Genomic DNA, 26,532 nt, shown 5'->3' on the forward strand with positions numbered 1-26,532 from the left:
AGCCCAGGGGAGAGACGGGGGGGGCCCGGCGCCGCCATTGCTGCAGCTCGGGGAGGAGAGGGGGGACCCGGGCCGCCCCTACCGCGGCCCGGGGAGGAGAGGGGGGACCCGGGCCGCCCCTACCGCGGCCCGGGGAGGGGGGGGAAGCCGGCGCCGCCATTGCTGCGGCCCGGGGAGGGGGGGGGGAAGCCGGCGCCGCCATTGCTGCGGCCCAGGGAGGGGGGGGGAAGCGCGCGCCGCCATTGCTGTGGCCCGGGGAGCCGACGGGAGCCCCGCGCAGCCATTGCCGCGGCTCGGGGAGCCGACGGGGTGCTTTGTCCCCGCCCGCCGCCGCCGCGGCAGGAGCGGGGAAACTCCGTCCCTGCCCGCCGCCGGCGCCACGGGCGCGGGAAAGCTCCGTCCCCGCCCGCCGCCGCTGCCGTAGGAGCAGGGGAAGCTCCGTCCCTGCCTGCCACCGCAGGGCAGCGCCGACCCGGGGTGACCGAGCCCAGTGGCAGCAGCGGCCGGCCCCGAGCTGCAGCACCGTGCTGGCCCACCTGGCCCCGTCAGCGGCCCCTAGCGGGCCGAGCCTGCACAGCCTTAGCTCAGCCAGTAAACCCCACCCTGCCGTGGCTCTGTTAATAATTGCACGCGGGTCCTCGCTGCGAACGACAGAGCGGCTTATATTCGTGTGCGGCTTATCTATGGACAAAAACCAAAATATTTGCCAACACCCAGAGATGCGGCTTATAGTCAGTGCGGCTTGTATTCGTGAATTTACTGTAGTCCAAAGAATTCAAGTACTGCCACAATAACAACATATTACAGACTTGTAACATGGAAGACTAAAAGGCACCCATTATAAGTGTCCAGCAGGGTGAGAACCAACTCAAATCATGTGATGTCAGAGGAATTGCCAATGCCTTGTATTCCTGCAATTGGAAGAAACTTGAACAATGAGATTCTTGTGAAGTTCAACATACCTCAAGCTGCAGAGAAACACAAAACCCATTTGATGGTTCTTGCCAACCTGACCTCAAACATAAGGATTGCATAACTGCTTGGCAAGATAAGTCAGTCTAAAAATTCTAAAAAAAAAACCCTTTCCCCAGGAAGAAGTATCCCAAGTCCAATTTCCAGTCTTTTACAGGAGAGTGGGAAAGGTAGAGAAGCATGGATATTGTAGGTGAGAAACTTCTTTGTAACTCCTAAAGGCACTCTAGTGGGAGCTTGGAAAGTGGGCTTTATATTGTATCAATAAGGCACAAGGTGCATGCCTCCATTTACCTCTCCCCATAAAGTTTAGGAAAAAGAAGATGCCTCAGTGTTTGGTACTGGGCCTCTATCCCTTCAAAGCACTCCAAGGATGCTTCAGTGCTAATTGAAGGTATCTGAAGGGTGCTTTCATTTTTTCATGGAATTGAGCTTTAAATGAGAAGATGGAGTAGGCTTGGATAAATATTTATGCTGTGCACTAGCATATGGTGTTGTTCAAGCAGATGCAAATCAGTCATAGAATTCGTATCTTATACCAACATGTTACTAATTGTAGAAAAGCATAAATTACATGAGTTGCCATCTGTTTTCAATTACAGCATGAAAACACTGAGGCAGGTTGGGATTTTCCTTTAGCTCTGTTATCAGCTTGCTGCTGAATTCAATAATTACATTAGAGTGAGTTGAGAATGGATGTATTTGGTAATGTGAGCACTCAGAAAAAGTTGCTGACAAACTGCTTTCATAGCTTGTCCATAAATAGAGAAGCAGCAGAGCTAAACACGCATAGTGCTACCCACAATGAATGCCACTGCTGAAGGGCTTGAATATAAACGTATATATAAGTTTCAAACACATCTCTGTAAGTGCTTCACTTTCTGATGTTATTTAATTATAAACTATAATATGAAGGTCCATTCTTCTCCACAGAAATGTGGAAGCTGTATTCAAGCATCTATGACTTTAGAAAAATCCAATTTTAAGAACATCTAATTTTTTACCATAAAATCAATCTGGTTTTGCAAAACCAAAGAAAATTCAAAGATTTTTTTCACTCTATCTTTCACTTTATGCAGCAGTACCAGGACCTCAGATTTTATCTGCTATTGTCCATCATGGAGATTGGAGAGACAACCGAGTAGGGTAGCATTAGCCTCAAACATCAAGATCATGCTTGAGAAGAGTGGTTGTTACATTACAGAATGGGCTATGTTGGAAAGGACCACAGAGGGTCATCTGGTCCAGCCTCCCAGCTTGAGCAGGGTCGTCCTAGGGCACACTTCCACAGCCTCCCTGGTCAATCTGTTCCAGTGCACAATCACTGCACAGCAAAGAAGTCCTTCCTTGTGTTCAAGTGAAGCTTCCTGTGCTTCAGTTTTTGCACGTTGTCTCTAGTCGTATTGCATGGAACCAGTGACAAGAGCCTGGCCCATCCTCTTGGTAGCCTCCATTTAGATAGATGTTAATGAGGTTCTCTTTCAGTCATGTCTTCTTGACGCTTAACAGGCCCAGCTCCCTCAGCCTTTTATTGTAAGAGAGATTCTCCAGACCCCTGACTGATTTTGTAGCCCTCTACTAGACCCAATCCATTTTTTCCGTGTCTCTCTTGTACTGAGGAGCCCAGATCTGGACACAGCACTTCAGATGTGCCTCACTAGGGCAGAGGGGAGAGGCAGGATGACCTCCCTTGACCTGCTGACAGTGCTTTTCCTAATGCACCCTAGGATACCGTTGGCCTTCTTGGCCACAAGGGCACTGCTGGCTCATGGATAGTTTGTTGTCCACCAGGACCCCCAGGTCCTTCCGTGCAGAGCTGCTTTCCAGCAGATTGGTCCCCACCCTGTACTGGTACAGGTGCAGGACCAGGACATCAGGACATGTTAAGAGCATAGCAATGATGAACATAATGTTGAACAGTTTGGTGAACAGTTTGGATGGCTTTTCCATTATTATTTATTTAATCCTTAATGGAAATCTTTCTAAAAGACTCAGAAGAAAGAATTAGTAAGGCTGTGCTACTTAGTAGCATAATGATTCAACAGAAGTTGGAAGAGATCAAATACTTGTGAATGTGAAAATACTCAGCTCTGCCATCAACATGAAAAATGAGTTCTTGGCTGGTTGTGCTTGACAACTTTTATCATGTGTAGCCCTCACCACGTTTTCCTGATAAGTGAATGAATCTGTGCCCAGATGTTCCTGCTGTGTGTCTGCCTTCTCTTCTTTGTCTGTGGCCATCATTTGCTCAAGTAGTTTGCTGGTGAGCTGTGATGATGCCTCCCTAACTGTCTCAAGGTTTCCACTTTCCCTGTGTGTATTTAATTAAACACAATGAGTAGTTCCCAAATTTTTAGAGTTAATCTTTTTACCACTTCTATATAGGCTGGACCAACCCTAAAATCATGTTACTCTTACTATACTGGGAATAATGCCATGAAAATTATCACAGTAACATGGTTCTGTGAGGACTGGGCAGAAAACTGTCTTGCACCCATCTCTTCTTGTCTGGGAGTTTCATGAATTCAGCCCTCTCACCAAAGTAGAGGCTTCTCTAATTGAAGAAAAAGGTGGTTTTGTAATCTGCATTGTGTGTCACTGCCATAACTTTGTTTAGTTGCCAGAAGGACACAAGGTTTGGCAAATTTCTCCTTTACTTTCTTTACAGGCTACTACAAGTGCAACAACAGAGTCTTTATGTCCTTGACCATCCTTTGCATCCGCACAGTGTCTTTAGGTTGATTGAAATAATGAAAGATTTTTTTTCTCAGTATTGGGAATCCCAGTGCAGGATTGGAGATCTCTCTTCTGCCCCTTTACTGCACAAAGCTACTCTGTCCATTTTATTTCTCCTCTGTGTTGGAAGCCCTGGCACTGTTGAACCTCTGTGTCAGGAGACTCTTAGAGACACTGTTCCACTGGGCTGCTGGGGACCTGCCCACAAGGAAGTGACAGTTTGGATTTGGATTCTCCTCTTTTTCCTGTCACAAGCCCTCTGTGCAATACTGACCATTTCCCACCAGAATTCTTGTTAAGTGGTTTGGGTTTAAATAGAGATGGAAAATGCCAGAAAATCTGACATGTTCTCAAACATAACCAAAACATTTGATGAGTAGATCCATTTTGCCCCTGTAGAGGTAAGTTTACTTAAATTTCTTTGTTGCCTTGTGGTAGCTGTGGTTCACAGCATAAAGGTCCAGGTTTTCCAGTCTCACAGCAGAGAATTTGCAGACTGAGCCCAGTGAGCAATGTTACAGCTCCTCAGGTTTCAAACATCAGTTTGTACAGCTCTCCTCTTTCTAAGCCATCCTTCTCCCCCTCCTGAAATTTGTGTTTGTATTAACTCCAGGTACTTTCTTTGTGACATCCCACCCTGCCACCCCTGCCCAGGTTGCAACTACTCTGCAGACAGACACTTTCTATTTCCAGTGCAGCCATATGCCGGTCTCTGCTGATCTTTACAAAAATTCTCCTGTTTCTCTCCACTTTTCACTATAAAATCATTAGCCTCTTCATTGTGAAATATTTGTTCTTTTGAAACCATTGATGAAGCTCCTTTTATCTTCTGACATGTCAGAATTTCATCCTATATTCCTACTTTTCTTGGTGGATCTCAGTTTTTTCCTGCTTATTTCCTTGATTTGCCTTGCTTCTTTGTCCATGGAGCTGTATAAGGATAAGTTTGTTTTGAAGAAATCTCTTCTGAGGCTGCAGAACTTCTGAAGCTGTTTTGGAAGGTTAAGTGAACCCCAGCCTTGTGCGCAAGCCTCAGAGTGCACAGCCGTCACCAGGTTGTTGGGTTCTGGGACTGTGCTTGCTTCAGTGGATCATGAGCCTGTGTTCTTCTGAGCCAGCAGACATAAAATTGACTAAAAATCAGCCACCTTTATCCTGTAGTAGAGACCAGGTGCGTGCTGTGACTGTGTGGAACTGTTCTATGATAAAGAAATCAAAACTTGGCATGTGAAAAGTCGCACGCTGAGGTATGAGGGGAAAGACCCCCTCCCATGCAGTTGGGAACATTGACGCAAACGTCACGCCAGCAGGATGTGAACTGCAAATTGCACACACAAAAGGAAACAGAGAAAAAATTATTTTTATGATTGTCAGACCTGTTCTTGGGCAACAAGATCCATGTTACTATAGAGAAAGGGATTAAGACAGTGGGAATTCCCAGGTGAAATATAAAAATAGTAAGTTCAACTTTTTGAGTCTAAATTTCGCCTTTAACATCTTCCCCCCGCTGGCTGAACTTACAGGACACAGGTTTAACAAGGTTTTACTTGCTTATCCCAGACCCAAATTTTGGCCTGCAGAGCAGTATTAGGTTTCCAATGCCTCTGTGTGATTTTTCCTAAAGACTCTTTTAACAGAGAGAGTTTTACTGGGCAATAAAATAACTTTTTTTTCTCTTTACAACTGAAACCTTATGTGAGTACAGCGAGTTTCACAATATCTCAGAGCTCTTTTTTCTGCATTCACGGCAGTGTTGGTGACATTGGAATTGAATTGTTTGTAGGCCAGTCACCTAAAATGCTGTTGGGCAACAAGTACCCCACTGTACTTAGGTCTGTATGTTGGCTCGTTCTCATCAATAGGAAATACAAATGCAAAAAAATTCTGCAGCTTAATTATTGGAGATCAGAGGGTTTTCTAAATTTATAATATATTTATAATAAATGAGAGTTCTAACAATTCTTTTCAAGAGTGATGTTTTTTGGCAGGATAACCCAGATATCTGAACACCCTGCCTTTATGAAAGTGTTTTCTTGTTTTCTGGGGTCTTACAGCTGTAGCCATTCAGAAAGAGATACAGCAGCATTGTAAAACAGGGCTGTGCTTGTGTTTTGATACAACTTCCAAGTTCCTGTGTGGTCTGTAGGCCATGAAGTGGCAGGATCTAGCACCTGATGGAAAGGCTGGGATCTCACCCATGCTCGAGCTGTCACAGGCTATTGCAGGTCACTCCCAGGTAGTCCAGGCTCTCTAAAGAGAGTACTGTCATCTGAAAAACTGATCTGCAGAATGCCTGAAATCTTGAAAAGGTTATCCTAAGTGTCTGTAAAAAAGACATAGGATTAGAGGCCACTACAGCAAAAAGCTGTCATTTTAAACTACTTTTGCTCTCCACTGCAGGGGAAAAGCGTTTTGTATTACTTGGTTTAGATGCAATACTCATTTCACTTGATGCTTTGGAGAGTTCCTCAGATGCTGTTGGTTTTACAAGTCCATGGCTGTCTCAGCTCTCTGCCCTGAGCACTCCAAGGATGCTGCTGCTCCCCAGCTGCTGCTCTACAGACTCTGCCTGCACTTCTCCGTCTCTTCGTCTCTTTTCTTGCTGCTGCTCGAGACACAGAGTGGCTTCCTTTCATGGTATAAGCGAATGATTCGGGAAGCATGTTGCATTAAAGCCAAGGCTCTGTTTAGCTAGCCAAACACATGGAAAAACAATTGCACTTTTGTCTGTGCAAACAGAGAGCAGCTGTTTGTCTCAAACAGCGCAGACTGTTCCTGCTCATGACACGCTGGATATGGAGGGTGCTGAGGGTGCCTTGCCTGAGTCTGTCTGCCCCTGTAATTCCCTTGCTCACACTTAGTGACTGTTTTTAACCAATATGGGACTTAAATGAGCTGCAGTTCAGCATAATTATATTTGACCATGTAGGTAAACTGATACGTAGTTTTAAAGTTCTTCATTCATTATGTGCGGTTTTAGCAAATATAGTTTAGTTACAGATATGCCAGAAAAAAAAAAGACTTCAAAAGGTCAACCCAAGCATTAAAAAACACTATTTCTGAGCTCAGACTCTGTTCTTCTGACACTGATGCAGTATTTTACCCAGAGCCATCTTTAGCCATTTGAGTTATTTAACATTTTCAGAAATGTTCTGTGGTAGGTATCAAGTTGCATTATACGATAAAAATGCTTATAAAGTTAGACATGCAGTCACTGGTTTGCTTTCCTGATGTGGCGCAGCCTGGCTCAGCTTTACCTGTGGGTATTGCTCACTGGGACTCACATTAAGTCAGTGATTTTACACACCAATTCCCAATTAGGGCCATGGAAAGCAGTGACCTATATTCCCCTACTCCACATTTATGGATGGTTTGTGTTTCAGGGTGCTAGGTTCTTATGTTATTACTCTGCAGATATGTACACATAGCATTTATGTACCTTTGTGAATAGTTCCTGTTCTCTGTGTTGGCATTTGCCTGACCACTCAGTCAATCTGTCAGTGACACTCCACTGCTTGCAGAGCTGAGGCTCGTGCAGCCCAAAGGAGTCGCCCTCCAAAGCAAGGGTTGTTCTCATGGGCTCTTGGGTCAGCTCTTCCTCCTCTAATTTGTCCACTCCGTTAGTGGAGTTTGCTCAGCAATGGTTTAATTCTCTTCCTGGTGAAGTAAAAAGGACTTGAATTCCCACAGATTCCCATCATTTGGAAGGGAGGAAGGGAGGGAGAGACTATCTGAACCAGTGATGAAGCCCTTGAGAATCGATGACTTTTTATATTATGTGACTTACTGTATTGTGTTATAAAATAGATATTACTTTATTTATGTATTTTTTGGTATTATGCAGTTTATAGGTTATGATGTTTAATTCCTGTTGGCTTTTTTCTCAGTTGAAGACCAATTTGTTTGGAATATTATAAAATATTCTGCCTCTTTTTTAAAAATGAAAGAAGTATATAATATGTATGTAATGAAAGTATGTAATGAAGCCTTGCCTGGGCAAACCATCCACACCACTCTGCAGTCACAGATCAAGATGGAGCACAAGAACTGTGAACTTGTATTTTAATTCTGTAAATGGAGTTCATTTTCTCTGCTGTGAGTTGTCCTGTGCTCTGCTGGTTTCCAGCCCCCGATGAAACAGCGGGCCGGTTTCAGACTGGTGTATAGAATGGACAAGAAACACATCTCTCAAGAGACAAAATCTTTTTTATGCAAAGTCTGGATACTTGCCTACTTCTACATCACCCACTCAACATCCAATTACACTTTCACTAGAGATATTTACAGAACTGAACACACATCTGCAATTTATTCTGTTCCATCCAGTAACCTCAGTTGTGGAGGAAAGGCCACGGTATGATTTTTTAATCTTCTGGCAACATACAGTTGGTTGTGAATTGTGAGGTTCCAGTTTTACTTTACTAATCCTATCAAGATTGCATGAACTCTTTAAAATAAAATACCAAAGATAAAAATCTAACTGAAAACATAACTTTTAAGACCTCTGATTTTCATCTCTTTTCCTCATTCCTTTGTGACAGTGTAAAGCTTAGCAGAGTGAGAGAAAAAAATTCAGTGCTGCCTGTGTTTTCTTGTATATAGAAGGTAGTCTTAGCTCTTAGTCTCTTCTGTGGTACCACATTCAGCATCTCTGTAGCCTGGGCTCTTTGCTGAGCTTGGGGATTCCTTTGCTTTATGGCTATGGGTGACCTATTAAAATAGAGAAATCCTGTATCAGCATAAATGCAGGCTGCATGTGTAAGTGTGTAAAAGAAGCTGAGCTCGGCATTCTCTTTCCTCCATTGTTGTTCTCCTGCCTCAGATTTCTCTGCTCTTGTTCTTGGTACCATAACATCCATCTTGCCATTAATTTCTCTGGGACTTTAAGTTATCTGAAAACTAAAGGCTGTAGTTTACTGGTCTAAGTGTAAGCTCTGCCAGGAAGGTTGATCCTATCTTCACCTCCTTTTCATCTCCCTCTTTTCCTTTGCCTCCAAACAGATATGTATCTATTGTCTCCTTCCTCCATCCATGTCAGGCACATCAAGGAACTTACTTTGCCTGGAGACAAGTCCTTTCATTTATTTATTTTTGCTGGCACAGGTTGAAAAGGATGAAAAGGGAGCGGTGCCTGGCTGTGGTGTGCTGCTCCTGGAGCTAGCACAAAGGGACAGGAGCACCTCTTGGGACTGCAGGCACCAAGTCCTGCTATGAACCTTCCTCCCCTTTGAAAGGGCTTTCATATCTGGATCCACAGACTCCTTGGCAATTCAGGTTGAGTGTATCCCTCTGAAAGAGTTGTGAGGCCCCTAATCAGATTACTGATCCAGCTTTTAATAAACAAACACTTTTTTCCACAATTCAACTATCTTTTTACACCCTAAAGAGAGGGAAAACTCATTGTCACTACGGGTGTTGTCACTAAGGGTTTTGTATACAAACCCATGATGTGGTATGTGAGGTAGAAGGTGATGTGGCAATTGGGAAGATTTATTCGAGAGATCTAACAACTAGTGAGGCAAACCTGTGTGGTTATCCACTTGTAAATAGCTCCTTTCTAGGTGGTAACAACAATGCAAAGTACAAATGGTATAGTTTTTTTCTTTCTCTGTGACAAAATGACAGCCTTAAATGGAAGTGTTTACTTTCACTCATTTCTCAACTCCTTCAAATTTCATATTTAAATTAGATTTTAAAAAATGACACTTTGATTTCCTTCTGTTTGCTTGGATGGCAGTGGTGTTTGAGAGGCAGGAGTGGGAGGAATGGTTCCCAGCATCTGCAGAGGAGCAAGGGATGTGCGAGGGGGAAAGGATCCCATTGGAAAGATACCTCTTCTTTTGAAATGTTGGAAGCTTGGATGTCCCCTTCTTCCTTGCAGAAAGCTGGAAAGCTGTGTTTCAGATGTTATGTTCTTGTAGCACCTAAGCCTTGCCCAAATTTTGCTGAAATCTGTCAGCAAGACAAGAAAAGCCAAAGCAGCTGTATTGACTCTTGAAACAAGCAATAGTAAAGGCTGTAGTTTCTTCTTTCTTTGCTTTGCTCTTTCCTTCTCAGTTTCAGGAGTTTAGTAACCTTCTCAGGTGGGGGCTGTGGCCATACCACAGGAATCAACCAGTAAGTTCTCGATTTTGGAACTGGTCCAGAGCTTTCAAAAGTATCTGAAGTGTGAAATTTTTGATTTGTTTGGTATCCTGCTGATGACATCTCCAGGGAACTGACAATTGCAAAATGTTAACCCTTCAGCCCTGATTTCATGGATGCCCATAAGGAAGGGTTCTTACTGACAGTATGGCCTGATATTTAATAGAAATCAGGATCCTGTGGGTCTTTCATGCACATAGAAAACAGATGGGTTTGCTAACCACATGTGGAGGACTTTTCTCTGAAAGATCACAGTGAATTTCAGAATATCGTAAGGAAACAATTATAAGTTTGAGCTACTCAAACCTCCCAGCTGATCCTTGTCCCTGCTGGATTAGTAGGACATGAAGAAAGCATTTATTTATAATTATTGAGGGTATCTGTATAACAGAAATGTAAGCAGGCTGTCTCTGTAATGGATTTAATTTTGATTTTCATTAGCAAGAAGAAAAACAAAAATATTACCATTGGGATGTACTTTTCTTTTTGAAATAGTTATATTATCAATTCTGGTATGAATTCTACTCTATAAAATAGTCAAAACACACTTTTGTTTGAACACTGTCTCCAGCATTTTTTAGTGTTTTCCTTCGTACAGTTGCCATGTGTAGAGTAATATTCGCCTCTTCAGCGGAAATTAATTGGTGGCAGTGTTTTCAACATCTCTTTATGCTGTTAATTGCTGATGCCAGAGCTGCTATCAGTACCAAACAGCCCATCAAACCTTTTTGTATGGTTGACCTTGTTGCTGTTGAAGGAGAAAACTCGAGTGTACTGCCATAGACTTTGTGCTTTGCAGTTTTAGACCCTGAATATTCCCATTGCTACCTAGATAATGGGGTAAAGTATCAGTACTGCTGTAATACAGTATTTTTGCCACTATCTTTACTGTATTATTGCATAATATAGCTTTGGATTTGAGAATTTCAAGCCTACATTATATTTGGTAACATTGATTGCTTTGACACCTATTTGATCTACAATTTTAGTAGTGTTTGTACTTTCTTAAAGAGTAGTTAACAAACAAACGAAACACCAAAAAATACACTAACACCCCACAGTCAATCAAACAAACAAAAAATAAAAAAAAGCAGAGTGGATTCCAGACACTGATACTGGCACTGAATTGTAAATGATAAATCCTTTGAGAATTAGCACCTCACCCCCAGCTGCTGGAGTGGGGCACACACATTTACTGCTGTGGAAAGGGCAGTCCCCCTCCATCCCCAGCCACGCTGCCTCGTGGCAGTTGTATTCCTCTTCACCTGGATGCGTTTTTAAAAAATTTATCTCAAATTAAGGTGGCTATGAAATCATAGTCTTACCTAGTGTTTTGAGATATATTATCTGTTGACTGTGTGTGGCTGTTACTTGCTTTGTATCAGAGATGAACAGTTGGGACTCACTGCATCTGTACATTTAAATGTCTTTTTAGGGCTGTCCCAAACAGTAATGATCACTTAAGGTAAAGTCTGCAGTAGAAATTTCCAGCTCTTCATAAACTTTCACAACACCCTTCTAAATAGTGTGCCTAGAAAAAGAAAGAATATTTTAAAGGATTTTTTAATATATTACATTCAAAAAAGTCCAGCAAGCAAGGCTTGGATCTCCAGGGAGAGCTAATTAAAGCCTACAGTGCAAACAGCATCTGAATATTCAAAGATCTAGGTTAGCTGCCTGTTCTCTAAGAACATTCCTGTAGCATTTACAAATATTAAGGTCATCCTGAGGCAGAACAAACAAAGAATTTGTGACAGGTATGCGATGTTTTTATTTAATGACTGGCTTTAAGGTAGTTGCGCAATTCCACACCCATGCCTGCAGCCACTCCCTGACATCCCTTAGAAGGATCCCACAGTCATCCTCATCTCAGCTCCTGATCAACACCAGCTCAGCTGTCCAGCCCTGGTGCAGGCAGCCCCCTGTGAGGGAAGGGGCTTTGGTTTGGCCAGCAGGCAGTTGTCCCAGCAGGAAAATCAAGGGGTGTGGATGTGCATCTGCAGGGCAGCTTGGCAAGACCGAGAAGGGGCAGGCAGCCAAAGATTGCCGTGGAGGAAAGAGCAATTACCAGTGAGGGGGAGGAAGGATTGTACAGTTCCAAGTACAGCACAATCCTGATTTTGGCCAGTAAATGTTACGGTAAAACAAATTATTCTCGCCTCTTCTTGACATCTTCAGTGCAATGATAAATGGCATGATGAATCTTTGCTAACTTCTTCAAACTACAGGTTCCCAGATCCTTTTTGTTCAAATTTAAGCTGAAACTTGAAGTTTATCTTTTTATGGGGACACCTGGATTTGGTTAAATTTCCGTATGCACCATGGAAAACCCACAGAAAGACAGAGGTGTCTTTTCTGCAATACCTGCTTCCATGAGCTGCTGTTTCCAATGGTGGGAAATCAAAATACTCAACAATAAATGCTCATTGCTGTCATACTTAAATATTTGAAATCAGTTAAGGGAGGCTTTTTTTTTTGTATTTGAGTGTTGCTTTATGTAACTATTATTAGTTCTGTGGTTTTTAGATTACCACATCCTGACCAACAAAATGGTCGGAATTTATTCTGGGCTGTGTCATTTCTTGAAGTCTAAGGGATAAAAAGAGATTGTTATCTCTTGTGAAGCTCCTTGGAGAGCAATGAGGAAATGAGCAATAAAAGGTTCTTTGAGACTCTTTTAACTGTAGTTTATCATCTATTATAGTTACTGATGTGTGGAAACCAACAGAAATATTTTACATGTTTGTAGTTACAAAGCCCTTAACAGCTGCAGCTATGAGCTGAGCACTCACAGCTTTTTGAAATGTGTTTTTATGAATGTAACATTAAATCATTGTGTTTTTGTAAACCAGTCTCCTTAAGAGAATTCCTGAGATAATAATATATGGGTTGACATATTCAGTCAGGGCTGGTGAGTGGATGCTCTCTTGCTCTTGCTCGTTTTCTGATTTCAGTAGAGCAATGCACAATATAAGCATTTTTGGGGCAGGATTAATGATGACTAAAATGCACAAGGCAGCACTGCATTTCATTTTCCCGTGCTGGATGCAGTGCTGAATGGGAAATCAGGGTGGGGAGAAGAAAACTGAGTGAGTTGAGGGCAGTCAGCATAATAAAGGGATCAGAACTACGCAAATCTCTTTCAGCAGGATTGGAGGACACAGCACATGGCTCCACATTTCTTTATCCCTGAGGGAGCCAGGTCTGGAATTTGCAGAGACTCAGCCCTCAGGAGCACTGGTCAAGCAATTACTATGACAGAGCTTTCTACCCCCAGGGCAGTTGGTTCTTTATTATCATCTCCTGTTCCTCATGGATCTTCTCCTGCAGTGTTAGGATGGGACTGTTCTCTTCTGTGAATTGTCCTCCCCTCTGCATTTCTCTTCTCATCTGGCCTGGGTGGACTTCTTGCATCTAATTCTCTCCATTGGGAAGGATGAAACTAATAAGCCATGTGGATCCCCTGGATCGGAGGGCACAAAGGGAGCTGTTCTCAGCCCGTACGCTTTGCTGGTTAATCGTACTGCCAAGGGCATGTGATAAAACAAACACGTTGAGAATGCAGACTTGTCAGCTCTTGTCTTCCCCAAGAAATTCACTCTTTGGCATCCAGATTGTTGTTAATGCTGTGCCTGTACCATCTGCATTTACACCATTGCAACCCTGGTGTGGGTGACTGGCTGGTCTGAAAGTTTGTTCCTCTGAAGGCGAGGGCTTTCCCCAAAGGATCCTGAATGCCTGGGCCATGATGCAGCATGCATTTATCCATTGCATGAGTGAACCTGGCCAAACACGAGCCCCATGCATTGGGATTCCAGTAACTCAAGAAGTCTGACAATATGCTACAGTAAAACAAAGATCAGCCATTCAACTTCCAAAAAATGCTTTAAGCCAGAAAAGACAATGTTGTTTCTCCAGGTCTGTTTTAAATCAACCCAAATATTATTATAGAGCCAGACCTATAATTCAGTAAAACTTGATACAGTCTTGGAAAGCCATAGAAAGTATTAGGAAATACCACTTGAGGTTGAGACCTACAGATACTGCAATAATTTGCATTTTAAACTAAACAGACATGCCAATTAAATACTAATACTAAATACACACTGCAGAGGATGATGGGTTACCTTTACAAAAATCCTGAACATTTAGAAGGCTTCGTCTGCATTCAAAAACTGAACCATTTTCCTAATGCTACTTGGAGCTGAAATATTCGTATATAGAAAAGATTACTGCCATGGGAGATTTAATCAGTTGTATCACTGATTGCCATACTTTACTTCCAGGACCTTCAGCTCTGCAGAAGAGTTCTGAGGGTAAGGAGTAAGGTCCAAGAGTCTACCATCCCTTCAGGGGCTGCTGCTGCCACTCTTTTTGTACAGAGGCTCTAAGTAGCAGAGATTAAAGTAAACTGTGACATTTTTAATGAAATGTTGCATTTTTAGATTGGGTTTGCTTCCTGTATAATTTTTCTTAAATTGATAGCTACATTCTGTCCATTTTGCAGAAATACAAATTGAGTTTCACCACACATTTTACTTGAGAGGGAAGTTAGTTGGCACTTAACAAAAGTTAAGTGACTTGACATGTGAGAAAATCTGCTTTAGAGCTAGCATTTAGGACATCAGAGTTTCTTCCCACCTCTCCCACATCCATTTCTGTCTTGTGCTTCTGCCTAAATAGGAAAAGCTAAAAATCATAGACTGATATACGTACAGTAATTTCACGACTACAAGCCGCACCATTTTGACTAAAATTTTGCTCCCACCCCGGAAATGCGGCTTACACTCAGGAGCGGCTAATACGTGAAAAATTTTCTGGAATTTCCAACCCCGGGAGTGCCAGCCAGGGTGCCGAGCCAAGCACCTGCCAGTAAAAGCCAGCATTGAGTGATTGTTACAAATTGGTTACTGTGTTTCGCGGCAGGTGGAGGTGGGCTCCGTGCCGGCAGCATGGGGGGGAGGGAGGCGGGGGCTCCGTGCTGCCATTCCTGGGGCCCGGGGGAAAAGTGCGGGACTACACCCCCACCTGCCACCACTGCCGCGGGTGCCGGCAGGCTCCATCCCCGCCTGCCACCGCGGGGCAGCGCCGGGCCAGGGCGAGTGAGCCCAGCGGCAGCGGCGGCTGGCCTCAAGCGGCCCTGCCAAGTGGCCCTGTTGAGCTGGGCCACCCGGCCCCGTCAGCAGCCCCATGCCTGCACAGCCCGAGCCGAGCCAGTAAACCCCGCGATCCCGTGATTCTGTTACTATTTGGCAAATTTGTTGCACATGGGTCCTCGCTGTGAACGACAGAGCGACTTATAATTGGGTGCGGCTTGTGTATGGACAAAGAACGAAATGTTGCCGACACCCAGAGATGCGGCTTATAGTCAGTGTGGCTTGTAATCGTGAAATTACTGTAATTGTTACTGCTGGAAGAGACTGGTTGGTCTAATAGAATCAAGTCCAGCCATTTACCTGACAGTGCTGTGTTCACCACTAAACCGTGTTCCCAGGTGCCACATCCACACAGGATTTTAACACTTGCAAGGATGGTGGTTCTATCACTTCCCTGGGCAGCCTCTTCCAATGTCTGACCCCCTGTTCAGTGAAGAATTTTTTTCTCATATCACAGAATCAAATACATTGGGAAAGACCTCTGAGATCGTAAAGTCAAAGCTATGACTGAACACCATCATGTCAACTAGACTTGGCACTAACCCTCCTCTGGTGCAGCCTGAGGCTGTTTCCTCTTGCTCTGTCACTTGTTACCTGGCAGGAGACACCAACCTCCACCAGGCTCCAGCCTCCTTTCAGGGAGCTGTAGAGAGTGACAAGGACTCCCCTGAGCCTCCTTTTCTCCAGGATAAACATCCCCAGCTCCCTCAACTGCTCCTCATCAGACTTGTGCTCCAGACCCTTCCCCAGTTCCGTTGCCCTTCTCTGGATGTGCTCCAGCCCCTCAATGTCCTTCTGGTACTGAGGGCCCAGAAATAGACGCAGGACTTGAGGTGTGGCCTCACCAGTGCTGAGTACAGGGGACAATCACTGCCCTGGTCCTGTTGGCCCCACAGTTTCTGATCCAGGCCAGGATGCCATTGGCCTTCTTGGCCACCTGGGCACAGCTGGCCTCATGTTCAGTGACTGTCACCAGCTCCCCCACGTCCTTTTCCAAGGGCAGCTTTCCAGCCACTCCAGTTCCTCATCCTGTAGGACTGCCTGGGGTTGTTGTGACCCAAGTGCAGGACTCAGGATGTGGCCTTGTTGAACCTCAAAAAACTAACCCAAACCCATTGATCCAGTGTGTCCATATAAAATAAAGCATGAAAATTTCTGGTGATACTTGTTTCATAGCTTGTTTCTTACAGATTCAAGGTGACTTACGGGTAAGATAGTCTTCTAGTAAATGTATTGTTTCCATTGAAACATCAAGATGAGATTATTATTCACTTAGGCTCCATATTTTTATCATTAAAAATACAAATCTAGACACTACACACAATTTTGACCTTTTCTTCCAAACACTGATGTTATAATTTGATACAGAAAAGTCTTAATGTCAGTATTATTTTCTTTTCCTGAATATTTTTACAATGTTGATGTGACTTTTTCACTGTTTAAGTGTTTTAAGATGTACAGTGATGTTGGTCAGTATATTTTTGTCAAGACTATTTTTCTTGAAAATGACCTATGATCATACAAAACCTCCAATGTTTGTATTTGTTACAGCTTTTACAAACAAAATACTAGCATCTTTGAAATTAATTAATTAGCCATACTTGGTTGAAGGAAATGAAAACCAGTCACAAGGCAGTGACGTTTTAACCTGTCCTAGTACTGACTTAATCTTCCATGATACTATTTCTTAAAATTTGGATCCCTTTGGTTCATGTTATACCATTGGAAGTTTTGGCACTGAATCTAGTGAAGTCATCATCCAGACCTTGCCCTGAGCCTGGAAACATTGTGCATATTTTTACTGTGATTACCAAGAGCTGAATAAAATGATTTCTAAGAAAGCATTTAAGACAAACTGAAGTTTACAGACTGCAATAGCCAGAGCTGTCTTCACAGAATCATAGAATGGTTTGGATTGGAAGGGATCTTAAAGATCATCTTGTTCCCAGCCCCCTGCTCTCAACAGGGATACCTTTCACCAGGCCAGATTGGTGTAAACTCCATCCACCTTGGCCATGAACAGTTCCAGGGATGGGGCAACCACAGCTTCTCCGAGCAGCCTGTGCCAGTGCCTCACCACACTCATAGTAAAGCATTTCTTCCTAATGCCTAATGCAAACCAACTCTATTCCAGCTTAAAGCCTTTCCCCCTTGACCTGTCACTCCAGGCCTTTGTGAAAATAGTCCCTCTCCATTTTCCTTGTAGGCTCCTTTTAGGTACTGGAAGGCCGCAGGCTGAAAAAACCTAGTTCCCTTAGCCTTAGTTCCTTATAGAAGAAGTGCTCCATCCTTCTAATCCTTTTGTGGCCTCCTTTGGACTTGCTTCAACTGTTGTTGTCCTTCCTGTGCTGGGGACCCCTTAACTGGATGTCCCATATTGTTTGCAAAGAACCATTGATACCATAAAATATCATTGATATAAGAAAAAATAACATTTTTATAAGAAAAAATGATTGATATAAGACCTTAAAATCTCAAAGATTCGAAAGTTGAATGTTGGTGTTTCAAAAAAAAAAAAGAGGAAAATTAATTTGCCAGATTAATTCTAAGAAATGTGGGGGCTTTTAAAGCAAATAAGATGATGTGAAGAGTTTTGTCTGCGCAGGAGTTGATTGTACATCTATGCAATTAACCCAACACAATAAAGTCTAATGCATAACTCATTTTCCTGATTGTTTTCTCCTCAGGTTTGCCAATTTGTCGTGTCTGTCAACGGCCTCAATGTTCTCCATGTGGATTACAGGACAGTAAGCAACCTCATCCTGACCGGCCCTCGAACAATTGTGATGGAAGTGATGGAAGAAGTGGAGGCCTGAGAAGGCAAAAAAGCCTATTACTGGACATTTTTGTGACAAATAGCAACAGCCATGGAGTGACATGACACAAGGCAGCAGAATGTTGCTGTGTCTAAAGAGATGATTTTGCTTTTAGGGGAGGGGGCTCTCTTTCATTTAACAATAATAGCACTGGTGATTATGCTAAGATGTGAACAATAGATACCAGCATATTTTCACTGCGGACTTCTCTGTGCCCAGCAGAGACAAGATCAGGGCCTTTAGGTGGTCTGTCCAGCCATGGTTGGAATGGGTTCCAGACTAAGAGGCCATGGACCTCCAGTCCAGTCCACTGCTGGATCAAAGCACTTCAGGAGGTGAAAGAGTCAAGCGCTGTGGGGTCGGGATGTCACGGATAGTTTCTATGAGATACTGACAGTGATAAACATTGTCGTGGTGTCCAGCTTTGTCCCTGGAGCATGTTCAGTCACAGTTACTCTCTCCTTGGGCTGAGGGACAGCTGACTAAATCCTGGCTTGATTATAGTCAAACACAAACAAACTGCAAATGCATGAGAAAAGTGTCTGTGCGCTGTAGAGGATAGTCTGGTGTGAATGTTTGGGCCTGACTGATTACACGGGTTAGTCTAAAAAGAAAAGGGGAAAATGTGTGGTACTTTTACAGAAACTGCCATTGAAAATTGGTCTTTTGGTTTCAGTGCCTGTGTACTGGATTAGATAGGTGCTTGAGTATAAAATACTGATTTTCAAGTTTTTTCCATACCTGTAAAGGAAAGGTGCCTCAGTCTTGCTATTCATCGCTTTGGAGAAATTTTGGACACCTTAATTCCTGGAAGAATAATATTTGTGAGATTGTAGTGGGAAACCCACAGTGTCAGCATAAGGAATGATACATCCGGATTCTCCAGTAGCAAAAGTACACTTCAAATTGAAGCAATGTACTTGAATGTACATTAAGCTTATCAGCACTTTCCAATAATCTGATGTTTTGCAAAGAACAAACTTCCCTCATGACCTGCATTTGACACTATTACAAATAAAATACTGCATTTAACTGACTCTTACTGTTTCTCAAACAGTAGGATTTTTTTCATTGATGAATTCATGACAAATATTTTTTAAAAACGTAAAAATTCCGTATTCAGCAGAGTTAGGTGACTCTTCAACTCGATGTTAAGGGGACTGCATGGTTTTCTTTGATCTTTGAACTGAATGAATACACCCTGCTCCACAAAGTTATAAATATATTTTGCAGACTTTCTCTGCTGTCTAAATTTTACAATTAAAGCTTGACTTTTATGCACAAATCATTCAATTATGGGGTGGGGAAAGTATTTTTCCTCAAATAATATTCAAACATGTTTTGTATTAAAAATTGTTCTCACGAAATAAATTGCTCTTTCAGTATGTTTTTCATTCATTCAAACACTTTTACTTCAGAGATACAGCACGTCTTCAAACTCATATTCCTGCAGCTTTGTAGGAAGAAATCCTTGTGTTCCTTGTTTCTGGTTTTGTATGTCTGTGGTTGTATTTTCACCAAGAAAACTTCCCATATTCCACTAATATGCAGCAGTGCAGGGAGATAGAAAACTGCAGCTGCTTTCCCAATGCTAACCAGGCACAAGAGTGTTTGGAGGATTTGTTCAAACTGTGGTCTGCTGCGGCAGTTCTTAATCCCGATTGTACTCCCCAGAATTTTGGTACAGATGTATAAGCCATAGCAGGTTACATTTTACAGGTCATCTAAAATAAATAGCTGAGCACATAATGTTATATTAGACTGTAATAACCATCTGTGGCATCCACTCAGATCAATTGGAAACAATCTTCTTGTTCCAGAAATGTTTCAGTATTCTATAAGTATTTTGAGTTTGTGAATGCTTCTCCAAATATTTCTATTTAATTTCTGTTTAAAAAAAAAAATCTCTTTTTTTCTTTTCTTTTTTCCTCCTGGGTTGTTTTGGTGGCTTAGCCCCTTTATACTATAAATTCTGCATGCTAGGCTAAGTTAAATATTACAATTGAAGGATTTTCTTAGCAAAATGCTAATGATTCTCTCTAATGCCATCATGAGTTTGTCTGTATTATATCTCTCGCCTTAGTTAATATTCTGCTAGAAGTTCTCTGTAGCTTACAGATAATTAAGAAACTGGGTCAGAATTTGGCTTAATAATGCATTACAGAGTGCACTTCAGACTGGAGCAAAAAGAGTGGCAATGGGGGCAGGGAGAAATCTGTGCATTTCATTATGTTACAGATTGGAGATGGCATCTTGATTCACAAGATACATTAGTCTCTATCACAATTTGAGCACAGCTACTTGCCTTCTGTTTAACAGGGATTTCCATATTGTGTTCTCAACTTGACTGACAACCCAGGATTTAATTAATTCTTTCTTTCTTCAACGTGACAAAGATATTCAAATCGTGTCTGCAATGAAATTTTGTATTTTGGAAAAAAAGGATGAAAAGTAAACAATTAAGCTATGAAATGTATACTTTCAATTAAATTACAATTTATCTGCACACAGTGCTGCATATGCTCCGAGACATCCCACAGGAGTCAGTGTCAAACTCTCACACACTTCAGAGGGCACAGAATTTCAAATATAACAGAGCACCTTGCTTCCTGCAAAGTGCCAGGGGAAATGTAAGATTATTCATGGAAGTGAGGCCTTTCAAGAGATGCATGAATATCACAGTGTAGAATGAAGCAAGAAACCAGAAATTAAAAAAAAACAGAAACCCTGGCATCAGCAGTAATAGCTTCATTAAAAAGACAGGCATTTTTGTAAAACTTACTCTCTTCTGTAATCTCATTTTTGATTACTGTCGATCTTGCAAGATCATGTAATAAATCTTTAAGCCTTAATCACTCAAATTAGTGCCATTCCTCTGTACGTGTACATTTGCAAATAATTTATGGACATCTTCAAGCAATGTAATATTTAATTCAATTCAAGTAGCAGTTAAGCTAATTGGAGCATTAAATCAGTGCAATATTTATCATATTTCCCCCTGCTATATTTCCTACAAGATTCATTATTTTCATTATCTTTTTCAAGATCAAATACCATGTGTATTGTATTGAACACAGCTGGTTCCACAATTAGTCCTATGGAAGGCATTTCATTCCCACAGTGATGCAATAATCCACTTCAGGTGTGTCAGAACTGAATTGTCAGCATTTTTGGTCTGTGTAGAAGCTGAAAATAAAACTTTCAGAATTAAAAAGACATGTCATAGCAGCATCTGAAATACGAGTGGGTGTGGCCTGCTGTACCTTCTTCTGTGAGATTCCATTCAGAAAGAGGTTTGGAATGAAAAGGTCATGCAGTAGGAGTGGTTTCAAAGTGATTTTTAAAGCTTTTTCTTCATTTTCTGCTCATACCCTCATTAATGACTAGAGTGCTAGGGATGTGTCAAATGCTGTCCCAGAATTATTGGTTTAATGGGCTTCATCTTAGCATGGTCTTGATCTCTGAGAAATTTGCCCCAGTGCAGTTCAAAGAATAACATGAGATCAGAATTTAGTGCCTCTTGGCCTTTAGACCAGAGACAGTCTCTATACTGACTTAATGTACTAACATAGACATAAACAAATGAGAATAGTCTGAGGATTAGGAATAAGCAGCAAATGACTCCTTTCTTCTTCTGTGCTGACAGCTATAATGCATGGAGGTTTCCTTTTTCTTATCAAATTATAGGGTAGTGCTTTAATAATTTCAGACAATTCTGGCAATTAAATAGTAATTTTTAATGTTAATTTTTTTTAGGTAAGTATTATTCTAATTTTAGAGATAGGAGAAACTGAAACAATATGTTTTTGTCTAAAAAGTGTTTGTCTAATGAAAGACAGACTGAGAAATCAATTGTTGCAATTATGACTATTTTCTTTCCAGTGTCTAGTTGGAACTAGACCCCTTGTGTAAGTGAAAAAGCATGTGTATGTCACATACATAAGTACAGTTAGACCATACCACTCTTCAAATGAAGTGAGAGAACTTCTAACCTTTTACAATAAAATTGTCATTAAAGATTTTCACAGATCACTCTTTTAAAATATCATTATCTGGTGAGTGATGTGGCTTATATTTTTCACTTATATGTGTTACATAAATAGTACTTGCTAATTCAGTAATTCCATTCGTATAGTCACAGTGCAGATAAAAATATCATTAATGTTCCAGAGAGGCTGAGTGATTTTAAACCATTAGATTTCTCTACAAACTTGTACATAAATAAATATTTATAGGTTAATTTTTAAAAGGAGCCACTAATGCAAGAGACAATTTAAGAATGTCAAAGGATGTCACAGGAATCAATGATACAATTAATTTATACTATAAAGGCAGTGTTTCATGTATAGCTGCCTAATTTTTGTACTTGCAGTTCCTCAGGAAAATTCTGAAATAATCAGAAGGGAGTAGCTGTAAGTGTCAAACTGAATGTCCCCTAGGAAAATGGCTGTTGTTTTGCAGTTAGGTATCCCCTCTCATATTGGCCATGGGAGCTGTGAATTTCCAGTACTGTTGAAACTCAGGTTTTATAAGCACACACTTAAAATGCAGCACTTAAGTTTAAGAGCAGGGGTTTGAAGCAGACACTGAAATTTAGGTAGCACAAATTGTAATGTCTCTTCTACAAAGATGCTGCCATATACCCATAGGTTTCCCATCCTGTGTCACCATAACTCTCCTCGAACTTAGAGTACAGCAGTCTTCTGCTGGCTTTTTTATGGCCTTGTCAAATAGTAATCATCATTTCTTTCCAGAATTTGCAGGTGATTTACAGAGGAAAACTCTCTTTTTATGTGCAACCTCTTGATTCTGTTCCTAAGGTGCTTCTACATAGACACATCCACATCCACAAACTGCTCCCTAGATTACGGTACATAGACCACTAGTGGTACTCTGACCACTTCAAATAGTCATTTCCATCATGCCTCAGCAGCTGAACTCCTCCTCTCCAGGGAAATGCTCCCATTGCTCCTGTTGCTGCTGCATGCACCCAGACAGACCAGGCTGGGGAACACTGGTCAAAAGGACAGCCCACACCTACCAGACTGTTTTGCCTTTACCAGTGATATGTGGATATATTTAATTTTCTTTCCTATTCTACTTATTTTGCTGCATAGCTGACATTGGTCCTACGTTATTCTTCCAGGTCAAAAAATAATTTCTGGGAGATCTTGGTGGTCTTGCTTTCTTTGTATTTTTACTAGTATGTTTTTGAATGCATCTTTACCGTGATGCCCATCACTAGCTCCATAAAATAGCAGTGCTTATTTAGCAAGCCTAATATTTCAGAAAAACAGGTGAATTGGCCGCTGCTTTGCAATCCAATGTTAGCTCATGTATAAAAAAAGCCTTGAGGCAAGAGACCAAAGTAAGAAAAAGCTACCAAAAATGATGGAATAAAATTCATTTTAGGTATAAAATGACACCAAATCTACTCTTTAAAAAGTTGCGTATGGTTCTGTCTGTCTGATAAAGAAGTGCTGCATTTTCCCTCCTTATGTTTGCAGTGGGACGTGTGATGAACAGAAATACATTTCAGTTTGTACTCAAGGCTGACTCAGGGAATGCTTGTTCTCACCTGCCCTTCTCAGGGCAAACCTCCTCAGGCAAAATTTCATGAAAATTTCATAAAAACCCAAGCAAAACCCACAATATGATGCCTATTAGTAGATCATACCTGGAAAATACATTGTGTGTTCAAATAATTATTAAAAAAAAAGAAGAAAAACAAAGACATGTTAGCTTGTTTTAAAATTCTTGTTCATAATTTTGAAGTATAAGCAAAATGAGTGTAGACTGCAGAAGAGAATCCATCAGACAGGTGCAGTGAAGGGGTGTAGTATGGAATGTTTCTGTCATAGAATTATAGAATTATTTGGGTTGAAGGAGACCTTAAAGATCATCTAGTTCCATTCCCCTACAGGGAATGGGCAGGGACACCTTCCACTAGACCAGGCTGCTCAGAGCCCCATCCAACCCAGCCTTGGGCACTGCCAGGGATGAGACAGACCCACAATGTCCTCTAAAGTTTCTTAAAAATATCACAGAGAGAAAAAATGTTGTACTTTTATGGCTAAATTTACAATTTATGTTCTTAAGCCTGCTTTTTCATTAATAACAAAGTTGTAACTAATGCTTTTGCTTTATGAATATTCAATCAAAAAATGCAGTACATAAGAATATAGTAAAGATATGTTTGTTTGGGAAATATCTCCCTTTCAACTATAGCAAGCTACCCAAACAAAACATATCCTTTAACAAGATAAATTCCATTTACATTATGAAGTAATTTAGACATTTTTTTTTCATAACTTCTATTTATGAAGTAGAATGCAAACACTGCATGCATCAACCAACAAAAAGTACACATGCAGGCTTGACAGAAAAACTGTTTTGTCAATGGAGTCCAGCAATGGGGCTAAACTGAGTGCTTCAGGTTTATTAGCAAAAGTTTAATTAAGCATAATGTTGAGCAAAGCTTGGGAAATATTAAGTGATTACACTCAGAAGTGCTAAGTAGTGTGCAGGATCAGGAACCCATTTAATTTCTCAAAGTGCCCTAACAGCCTTGCTTTGCATGCAAAATATTTCTAGAACCATGACAAGTTTTCTTAAAACTCATAAAAAATTTCTGGATGGAATGTACTAACTTTTATGGCTTAACTTGGAAAGGAGGAAACATGAAAGTATTTAAGATCTTAATGTTACATTTTCCCAATGTCTGTTTTGTTTTATAAGCATTTTCAGCTCAACTGCTTTCTGAAGATAATGTTACAAACCCTTTGTTTGTTACTGCAGCTGGGAAGTGTGTGTGTTTTGTTTGTTTTGCCAGAATAAACAAGATCCTGCTGAATATTAAAATATTCAGTATTTCATTTTCTATTACACTCCATCAGGCAAATCGTCTATTAAATGCTTAAAAGATGCATTTACAAAAGAGTGCTGAGTTACCCTCTTAATGTTTGATTTTCCTGATAAAATGTGTGCTATTGTGGGTTACATTTTGTTTCATTTCCCACTGTACATGATTGTATCATTGTTATTCTCCTAAGATATCATTTTCTGGGTGTTACTGATTCACATTCCTTAGAGTATTCAGCATTCCATTTAAATATAAATCCCCTGGACCTTATCTCTTATAGTTAGAGAAAGAAAAAATCTCTTCTGGTTCAGAAATTTTAATTTGGAAGATGAAGGCACAAAAAACATTTACCTTAAGTCTTGCTGATTACTGCTTCTTTCTCAAAAAACAGACAATGCTGTCTTAATTTGCAGAGCTCCAGGAAGTCATGTAATACAGGAATAAAAACTTCATGATTAGGATCAAATTGTCCACATTTTAAAGGCTCTTTGATGATACCCTTTTCTAGTAGTTATCATGATTAACTCCTAACAATGGGCTTGTGATTGCAAAGATGACCTTTGGCACATGGGTTAATGCAGTGCTCTTTTCCCAGCACTGCAGATAGTCTGAAAAAACATCACAGCAGGGTGATGGCATCTACTTCTACTTACCTAATTGGAATCGGAGCTGAGAAACGAGGGGCTTGGTTCAGTTGCATACACATAAATGTCAAGTGCCACTGAAGATACTTTTAGGATATTAGAGACATTCTTCTGTAGCAGAGAGCAGCTTCAGGGCAGTTTGTGAGCCCTGAAAATCGCATCTAGAGATTAAGTCCCAGAGGACATCTTAAATATTGTAGGATACTTGAAAATGCGTTAGACACCTATGTGTGAACAACTGAATGACATCCCTAATAATCACCACTTAACATCTGCTAATTCAATTGTCTCACTGCTGGTAATTTTTTTGGAGTTACCCAGCTGTATATTCAATTAGCACTGTTGATGGAAAAGAACATCCTGGCTATCCAGCCAATTCTCAGAAAAGCTGCTGCACACTTGTATCATGCAGACCTGACTGTGATGATGCGCTGTTATTAAATGTCTCAAGAAATGTGTCTCTTTTTTCTTTTCCTCATGCTTTTAGTCAAGATACAAAGTGGCCTCTCACCCAAAAATCCCTTTGCTTCTGAATTGTCTATTGCCAGTCTGGAGCCATTTGTCAGCTGAGCTGTAATATGTGTATATAAATGATCATGTATAATTACTTCCTGTGTGTTTCAACAGTTTCTGCTGCTTTTTGGGTGTTACTGGTTTTAAGTTGTCCTGAAGAGTGCTAATTCCACCCAAGGAGTCACAGCAAGACAGCAACTGCTCCCGTTAATCAAGAAATGGGATCATAACAAGGAGTAGCAGCTACTGCAGACCCAGCAGATGAGAACAGATGCAGCAGCAGCTGAGTGTTTCCACATAAACCTGAGTTTCATTGCACTGCTTACAATATGACAGGTATTGTAGCTCTTGGGAGCCTTGAGGTATTTATGTACCACTAAACATCAGTGATGGCTCTCTCTGCTATGTCTCTTGCACAACAGTCAGACACATCTCAGTGTTTGACATATCAGCCTTTGCTACAAGGGGAGTTTCTGCTCACCCCTGCAGCAGAAGGGGGCACAGGCAGCATCCAAACACAAGTGAGGAAATCAAAGTGAAATTTATAGAGAACTTAGATGCTGACATTTAAAAAAATCAATTAAAAACCTCTGTTAACTCGCACGGGTGTTTAGAAGACTATTGGGACTGAAGATTTCACCACTAGTTCCCTAACATGTTGCATTACTAGCTGGCTTACACCTCTTCAT

The 26,532-nt window shown here is 41.3% G+C and overlaps 1 protein-coding gene across 2 annotated transcripts in view; it reads left to right on the top strand.

Moving 5' to 3' along the window:
• DEPTOR (DEP domain containing MTOR interacting protein) overlaps window positions 1–22,085 on the top strand; it is an 81,861-nt gene extending 59,776 nt beyond the window's left edge. For both annotated transcript variants that reach the window (XM_033063887.2, XM_033063880.1), the window contains one exon: window positions 17,696–22,085. In XM_033063887.2, coding sequence (XP_032919778.1) covers window positions 17,696–17,824 — 129 coding nt within the window. In that variant the 3' untranslated portion in view covers window positions 17,825–22,085. The remainder of the gene's footprint in view (window positions 1–17,695) is intronic.
• Window positions 22,086–26,532: the final 4,447 nt, after the last annotated feature.

This window comes from Catharus ustulatus, chromosome 1, assembly GCF_009819885.2.
Source record: "Catharus ustulatus isolate bCatUst1 chromosome 1, bCatUst1.pri.v2, whole genome shotgun sequence".
NCBI classification, from domain to species: domain Eukaryota; kingdom Metazoa; phylum Chordata; class Aves; order Passeriformes; family Turdidae; genus Catharus; species Catharus ustulatus.